Source organism: Papaver somniferum, unplaced genomic scaffold, assembly GCF_003573695.1.
Source record: "Papaver somniferum cultivar HN1 unplaced genomic scaffold, ASM357369v1 unplaced-scaffold_117, whole genome shotgun sequence".
Classification (NCBI taxonomy): domain Eukaryota; kingdom Viridiplantae; phylum Streptophyta; class Magnoliopsida; order Ranunculales; family Papaveraceae; genus Papaver; species Papaver somniferum.
In genome coordinates this window covers 5,289,810-5,298,355 of record NW_020620714.1, presented here as the reverse complement: position 1 = coordinate 5,298,355, position 8,546 = coordinate 5,289,810, and the positions used below count along the sequence as shown (strand labels likewise).

At 37.6% G+C, this 8,546-nt stretch overlaps 1 protein-coding gene across 1 annotated transcript; it reads left to right on the top strand.

The window, feature by feature from the left end:
* The first annotated feature begins 6,140 nt into the window (after window positions 1-6,140).
* On the top strand, window positions 6,141-8,175 carry LOC113329692 (ankyrin repeat-containing protein At5g02620-like). The gene is made up of 3 exons (XM_026576535.1): window positions 6,141-6,738; window positions 6,819-7,444; window positions 7,543-8,175. The coding sequence occupies exons 1-3, from the start codon at window positions 6,141-6,143 to the stop codon at window positions 8,134-8,136; spliced, it is 1,818 nt and encodes a 605-aa protein (XP_026432320.1). The 3' UTR covers window positions 8,137-8,175.
* Window positions 8,176-8,546: the final 371 nt, after the last annotated feature.

Sequence of the window (8,546 nt, the reverse complement as noted above, 5' to 3'; positions counted from 1 at the left end):
AATATTTGAGCGAAAGCCATACAACCCACCCTTTGAAGACATAAAACTTCCAAAACTGAATACTTCGATAGAAAAAATTTGGGAGACAGTCGTGTTGACCGAAGAAATACCACTGCCATGGAATCTGGGCGAGAACCTTTGTCGGGAAATATAAGTAAAGACTATTGCATGTACCATAGGTTCCACAGCCACAGCACCAGACACTGCAGGAGCGTGCAAAGATTCTTATTGCAATTGATTGAAAGGGGAAAGTTAAACAAATTTTTGGCGAAAAATGAATTACCACGGGCACCACCGATTCAGCCATCCCTTTAAAACCATCCACAACATCCAGCAGTGGTGCATCGCATTGAAATAGGGCAAAGACTAAAGAGAATAAATTCTATCATCCATTTGGCAAGGAATATAAGTGACTTTCACGATAACATATTAAGCTGAGTGCACAAAAGAGATTACGATGGCGAGGAAATACATCTGGTGGCGAAAAACCTACCATTATAAGAGTGGCAGAAGCAATAAATCTCATTCACGGTAGGAGAAGGAGATATGCATACAGATGCATTGGTCATACTATGACAATGCAACCGCACTCTAAATGGGAAGAAGCTGGGAAGGAAAATAAATTTCCTTGGGAGATAAATAAAATCTTAGTAGATACGGGAAGCTCCGTCGAAATCTTGTTGTACCACGCCTTCAGGACCATGGGATACAACGACTCTGACCTGATCCCTACTACATATACAATATATGGATTTAATAGTGTTGCGTCAAAGCCTAAGGGCGACATCAGTATAGTCATTCCTGCGAGAACTTAGGAAACGGTGGTAACATTTTGTGCGGTAAATGTAGAATCACCCTGTAATTCCATCATAGGAAAGCCTTGGATCCATGGAGTAATGGGCATCACATCAACTTATCACAAATGCATTCGATTCCCCATGCCTAATGGCATTGGAGAAATCGGAGAAGATTGCACAAGCGCGAAGATATGCAATGAGATGGATGTGAAGCATTACGAAGGAAAGGCGAAGTTAAAGGAAAAACAGAGGCATAATGTGAAGGATGATGCACGAGCAGAAAGATTGATGATCAATATGATAAAAACAGAAAATAAAGAAGAAAAAGGTTATCAGGACAAGGTCCAAGGGAGAAATGTACAGGGGATGGATAGTGCCGAACGCGTTACCACAAACGGATTAAAAGTCTGCGAAAACTGAAGAAAGTATTAAAACAAAGCGGAGAAGAAGAACTGCGCGAAATCAATCAACCACTCCTAAATAGTTTATCTCCTAGAAGAAGGGAAAAGCAGGACGAGGCAGTGTAATACAAGCAATCTCAAGAATTGGATACCACGTCCTCCCCAGAGTTGCATAATGCATTCTTAGACCCCTATGCACAAATTAACTTGTTAAGTACGGGGAAAGGTGCACCATTCAACTTGAAAAGGAGACATGGCGAAAGCTTGAGAGACCTAGTAAAAAGGTGGAAGATTCAGTGTGACACAATCCTTAGTCACACAACAAAAAATGATTTGGTTCACAACATATATGAGGAGAAGATCAAGGCTCGCCCCGCAAAAACAATAACTAGAGGTGAAAACAAGATTATGCGCCATATTTTATTTATCATACGGAAGACATACATCAAGAAACAACATCTACTTCACTCAAATGATGTAACAAAGAATTCAAGATGTGTACCAATCCGAGAAACATTAATGCGAAGTAAAGTTCTTTCTATGTGCGAACAAGCCAAAGGCGAAACAAAGTCTATACGACAAACAAGTAAGACATCACTAGGGGGCAGCAAAGTTACATATTAAAACCTCTACTTAGGTAGGTTGGGTACCCAATTTTGGCGTGTCAATTTAGTTCGCATAGTTGTGCGACGACGATTTAGCACAATTATGTAATAAGCGACCATAATCCCTAAGGCGAGTCATATTGGGAAAATTATGGAAAAGTTATCATATTGGGGGGAACAAAAGCCTATCCGATGGAGGCCACTGAGAACGAACAACTGAGCAACTAAGTTCTCCAACATGGGGTGTAGACAATGAACCAGTAGAGTATAAGGAATTCCTGTCTTTGGATGCACTCGGTCCCGAGTAAACCCATCTAGGGTGTGGTCTTATACCCAAAAGCCACATATACGGAGGGAATAAGATCACGAAAACAACTGATTGACGTATGGATGGATGAGAGGAGCCCAATTTAAATGGTAAGGGGTGACCTCCTTGAAAGGGAAACTCAGGGGGGAGTAAAGCGACGACACCCTCCATTAGGGAGATGAGTGTCAAGACGGCAATGTATCGGGGCTTGTACTCACGGGAGTGTTTAAGGCCTGCCGCATTGTCGCAAATACAACTTGAGGAGGTCATAATACGATAACAAAGATAAGGAGAGATCGATGTCCAATGACTCGCAAGAGCACATGGAATTGAGATTTCGTCGCCCAACATGCTGAAGACCCTTCCCAAGGCGATCATAATTCCTTTAAGTTCTATATATGCGAGGGAGGTGTATTTGGTTGAATTTTTAATATTGGATAGATGTTTTGGTTTCTTTCATTTCTGATGCTATTGTTGTTCTTGATGTTTTTTCTTTTTTCAGTTATTCCCATACTTATTCCCATATCTGTATTCTCTCCCTCAGCCGTACTCAGTTGAAACCTCTGACGAAACCTGTTAGTAATCGAAAGAAGGCTCTCCTCAAAAGAAGAAGGTTTTGCATCGCCCGTCTCTTGTCTCCTGCGTGAGTCCATTGTCGCTCTTAACACCATCCACTGTCACGCCTCCTGTTCAAGTGAAGGGCGAGATGACCACTAGTCTTTCCCCTCAACCTATTCCTATGCTTGTTCCCATTCGCACCCGCGAAGGACCTTCTACAACAATCGGGTACTATATTCAACAATAGTACTTACCGAAGAGATAATTCAGTGTAAGAAGGAATAATAGATTGGCTCGACATGATGACAAATCTCCCAGAAAACTAGTCTCTGTAAAAGTAAAAAAAGACTCTTCCAAAACAGAGAAGAAGCAGAAGAAATAAGAAAGTAAAATAAACAAATCTCTCTCTTCAAAGATATTTATTGAAGTATGTGAACCGGCTATAGCAGTAGCCGGTCAAAAATATAAGCATTGATGTGTCAACTGAAAAAACACAAGTCACAACACGTGGAAATAATCATACGGAAAACACGAAGAAATATCGAGTAAAAGAAAATGAAAAGACGAGACTGGTGCGAAGATCGAACAGAATTCTTGCATTATTCCACTTGTAGAAGAACAACACGAGAAGAGGAAAAATGTAGGGGCGAAATATCGCACTAGGAAAATACACAACTTCTCTCTGAACAAAAAAATTTTAAGCACAAAGACATAACAATTACCAGAAAACAAGTCGAAGAGTAATCACGCGATAATGGAGAAATAGCGTGAATAATAGTTACGCGGTAAAGATAACGCGATTGCTAACTCCACCAGAAGAAGCGCGAAGAACCAATCAGCAGTGCGACATATAGAGACAACACCCAAAAGCCTAGCGAGTAACACAAACAGAAACAGAAACAGTCAACTGAGATCTTGCACGTGAATCATGATTGTCTTCTACTGGTATATTTGCCTACATAAGGGATCAAAAATAGTAGAGAAAGAGAGGGATGAGTGAAGAGACATAAGCTAAGAAAGTTATCAGTAAAGGGACGTGCTCCATTATAGAACTTAGTCTCCATCTTGGTATTTTTCCATTGTAGTATGTAAACTTAGCTTGAGTTCACTGTGAAATCTATATTCATCAATTATAAAGAGTTTGACAAGATCATATAAGTGTCAAAGTAGTGAATAATTTCATTAATGTTTAGATTGATCACAATGATTCAGACTTTCTGTTCTTATCATTACAGGGCTGTAGTTGTAGGATTTTCCGCAACTACAATGGCGTGGAAAATCCAGATTATTGAACAGTCCCTTAAGCTGGAATCTTAACATTGTTTTTTTTTTCCTGATTTGTATTAGTCCATTGTTTTTTTTTTCCTTGTTTACTTTGTATACTTCTAGAATGGTGGGTATGCATGTAGAAATCAACAAATAAGGTCGTAGGAGCATGTTATGTAAAACCTAAAAGAAAATGACAATGTCATAAATACCCTATGTCATATAGGTGTTAAGTTAAAGTTAAAGGTTAGTTTATATACAAACTTGATAAATATTGATATGCTTTATTCATAAAATTCAAGCATTATATGATGCTTCAAAAAAAAAGAAAGTGATATTGGGATCCACTAAAACTCCATCTTAAACAAAATTGATACAAAAACCTCGAACTTTTAAAAATTGATACAAAAACCCCAAATTTCAAAATTGGTTTCATCAAATTCTTTGGAGTTTTTGCGTTACTTTAATTTTTTGGGATTTTTGTGTTACTTATGTTTTGATGAGATTTTTATGATAGATAGTGACACATTTGAAATCATAACTCGCGGACCGTTATGTAAAACCTAAAAGAAAATGACAATGTCATAAATACCATATGTCGTATAGGTGTTAAGTTAAACTTAAAGGTTAGTTTATATATAAACTTGATAAATATTGATATGCTTTATTCATAAATTCAAGTATTATATGATGCTTCAAAAAAAAAAAAGTAATATGCTTAATTCGTAAGTTCACCGATATATGTAACACTACGGAAGGAAAAAGAACCACCAATTTTTTACGTACTTAATCTGTAAATCAGTCATCACGATGCCTTCACCAAATTTATGAAGTATATAATTTTTTTGTCATTTTTTCTCTTTTGGAATAAATTATCCATTTAGAAAGAACGTGTAATTGGAGGATATAGGAAAATGACGAAAACAAGATTTAAATAGTAAATCAAAGTCATCTGTTATCCGTATATGTTAACTAATTCCTAATCTACCCCTCACTCATCATGTAAGTTATTAGATTAGTTTGATAATGATATTTAGTATAAATCATAATCACTTCATTTGGGTGAGAGTATAAATTGTTTTTTTGACGCAATAGGAATTTGGTTAAAAATTGAGTACTCTCAACTTACAAAATGCCGACAAAATTAATGCCAAAAAAATGAGTACTCCCAACTTACAATGCCGGCATTGTAAGTTATTTATCGAGCACGCTGGCACCCTTTTTCTGCATGGTCTTGATCACTTCCAGCATGGTCTTCACTACTTCAGGCATGGTCTTCATCATTAATACAATGCCGACAATGTCAAAAATTCATTTCCAGCATGGTCTTCATCACTGACGGAATGATACTCATCATTTCCGAATGTTAAAAAAATAAAAAATCGTTTTCAAAGTGAGGAGCCCGCATAGAAGGAGAAAATTTTGAAAGGGAGTGGCGAATATTAAGGTTTGATTTAGTTTTTTTTTTTAAAGGGTAGTTTCGTACTTCCACCCTCACAAACACCCTTAACAGAAATTATTGGATGGGGATGGAAATTTATATCCCGGATTAGTAAAAGTATCCCTCAATGCACGTTCTTTAGAAACCGTTGTTGTGTTTTATTCCCATACCTGTCTCAGCTCTTATCTACACAGAGATTGACTATTTTTGTTATTATTTTTTTATAATGCGTTCAGATCTTACAACAAAAACCACGGTAAAAATATATCAATAACAATCAATCCATTTGGGTTAGTCTGGTTAGACAAGAAAGATAAAATATTTAATTTGTCAGACAAAATTCGATTGGCTGAGTTCTTGAGCTACTAGAATTTAGTTATCTTTTATTTTTATATTTTTTCTTCTTCTTCTTTCTGATTTGAACCAATTATTAGTCCATCGAAAATAAACAAATCAAAAGCATTTGCTACAAAAAATAACAAGATAAAAAATTAGACCCAACGCGGCTAGGCAGTTGAGTAGTCACTTTACTCGCTTGTTTGTATCGAGTCTTTTACTCGGTTTCCTTGTCTTTTTGTGTTCCATCATTAGTCAAGATCCAAGACTTCAGATTCAAGACTCACCAAGTCAACTGAGAATTTTCTTTACTCTTTCCATTTACTACTATATCTGCTCTAATCAATTTGTATCACTCACTCATAAACAGAAAGTTCAATTCTTGATCGTCAATAGCTTCCATATCCATCTTAAATCTCTTCACCAGACATGGATCCAAGGTTGTATGAAGCTATAACTTCAGGAAACATTTACAAATTGGAAAGGCTATTGGCTACAAGGAATGATGTCAATGAATATATTACAACTCAAACTACAGCTACTCGCAAGAATACTGTTCTACATGTTGCTGTACAATTCAAAAGAAAGATGTTTGTAGAGGAATTATGCAAGAGATGCTCGCAACCTGGGGTATTAATAATGCAACAAAACTTCAAAGGAGATACTGTGTTGCATATCGCTGCAAGGCTAGGATTGTCTGATATAGTCGCAGTTCTTATTCGTCATGTAGATAATCGCTGCAGTATTACGGTGCAAGAGCTAGTGAGGATGACGAATAACAAGAATGACACAGCGTTGCATGATGCAGTTCGTAATCATAAGTTTTTAGTAGGGAGATTGTTGATTGAAGCAGATCCGTTGTTTGAGTATTTTCCAAATGATGCAGGTGAAACCCCACTTTACCTTGCTGCAGAAGAAGGGTTGTATGATTTTGTAGTTTCAATCTTACAAAAATGTCCATCATCAGCTCATAATGGTCCTGGCGGCCGAACACCCTTGCACGTAGCTGTAGCTAATGGGTACTCAGGTATGTATACTAGTTGGATAAATTTTGATAAATCTTTCATCATCATCGTGTATTACATAGATTTTATGTAATCAATACAGAAATAACAAAATTATTACTCGAGAAAAAACCAAGTTTGATACATCAAAGAGACGAGAACGGAAACAGTGCACTCCACTATGCTGCATATTTCGCCAAGCCAAAGGTGGCTATTCAATTACTAGAAGCTGACCCTTCTATTGTATTGGGGAAGGACAATGATGGCAGGACAGCTCTTCACATTGCAGCAAGTAGTCGTTTGCCAAGAAATATTGCATACCTGCTCAAGGTTGACACCCTTGGTCCTGCGCAACATACAAAAGTTGGCCGTCTCGGTCTCCAGCCCTTAGCTTACATGAAATTTAAATATGAAAACACACAAGTTATTGAAGAGGTAACTAAATGCTGCCAAGAATGCTGGGAAGAACTTGATAACAACGGTCAGAATTTTCTTCACCTTGCCGCTGAAAATGGAAGTGTGAGAGTGATGAAGTATATCTTAGGGAAATCAAACTTGGTTGAGAATATTATAAACGACGAGGATTACCAAGGAAACACACCTTTGCATCTGGTTCTCAGATCAAAAAGTATTGAATGTTTGCGAATTCTCAGCAGGGACAAGAGAGTGAACAAGAAGGCCGTCAACAATGATAACTTGACAGCTTTGGACATTCTTCTTCATGATTTGGTGCCTCTCTCACTCTCTATGTGCCTCTGTCAATATATGTATCTCTCTCTTTTAAATCGATGTGATGTGCTTAACTGTATGTACGTACTTGAATTTAGGACAAGGCAGATGTGCCACACCGGGAGTTTATACAAGCTGGTTATAGATACCTGTTTGAAGGAGGATTGCTATGGTATGGGAGAAGCCAAATCAGAATAGACAAAGAAGATGAAAGATATGGAGCCATATCGCAGAATAAGTACAAGATAGCTATAGAATGTGCAAAAGAACTATCTGAAAGCCAGATAGTAGTGACTACACTTATAGCTGCAGTTACATACACAGTTGGTTTAGCATTACCTGGAGGCTACAACAGTGGCGGACCATCAGCAGGCTTACCAATCTTAAGCGGCGTACCAGCTTTCAAAGTTTTTGTCAGGTGCAACAGCACTGCCCTGCTTCTGTCAATTATAGTTTTACACATCCATTACTTTAACAAACTCATTCCTCATAGAAAAGCCAAATCAGTGGTACTCCGGGCACTAGTCACACATGTTCTCATGTTCAGTGCCACTGTATTAATGTTGATGGCATTCTTGGTCGGAAATTACATCTTCTTTGGCCACTCAGCAACTTTTACCAGTCCTGTGGCTTCTGCTGGCATTATAGTTATTTTTTATTTCCTTGTTAAATTTCTCAAAAAAGCTACCTGAACTTGTAAGCACAAATCAATTAAAGAATTTTAAAACAAAGCGAACACTGTATTTGCATGTATTTCAAATTCCTTCTTGATGGGAAAATTCGTACATATATACTCCTTTTGTACAACAGTTAGGGTATCATGCATCGTTTCCTTCTCTGCAGCTTCCATGGAAAATTCAGAATTATCCTCAGTTCATCAAAGAAGCGAACGACAACTCCCACCATCATCAAGAGCAGCACCCTGGCTTGTTTACCAACATGGAAAAAAATGTAAGTTTCAAACTTTCTACGACGTATCTGATCCCATTAACATATCTTACAGAAAAGATTGGCTCTTGGTCCAAGGCGATTTTGGCAGAAGCCTTGTCACCAAGCATGGTTAGTCATCCTTTGTTATGGTTCAGAAATGGAGAATGTTTTC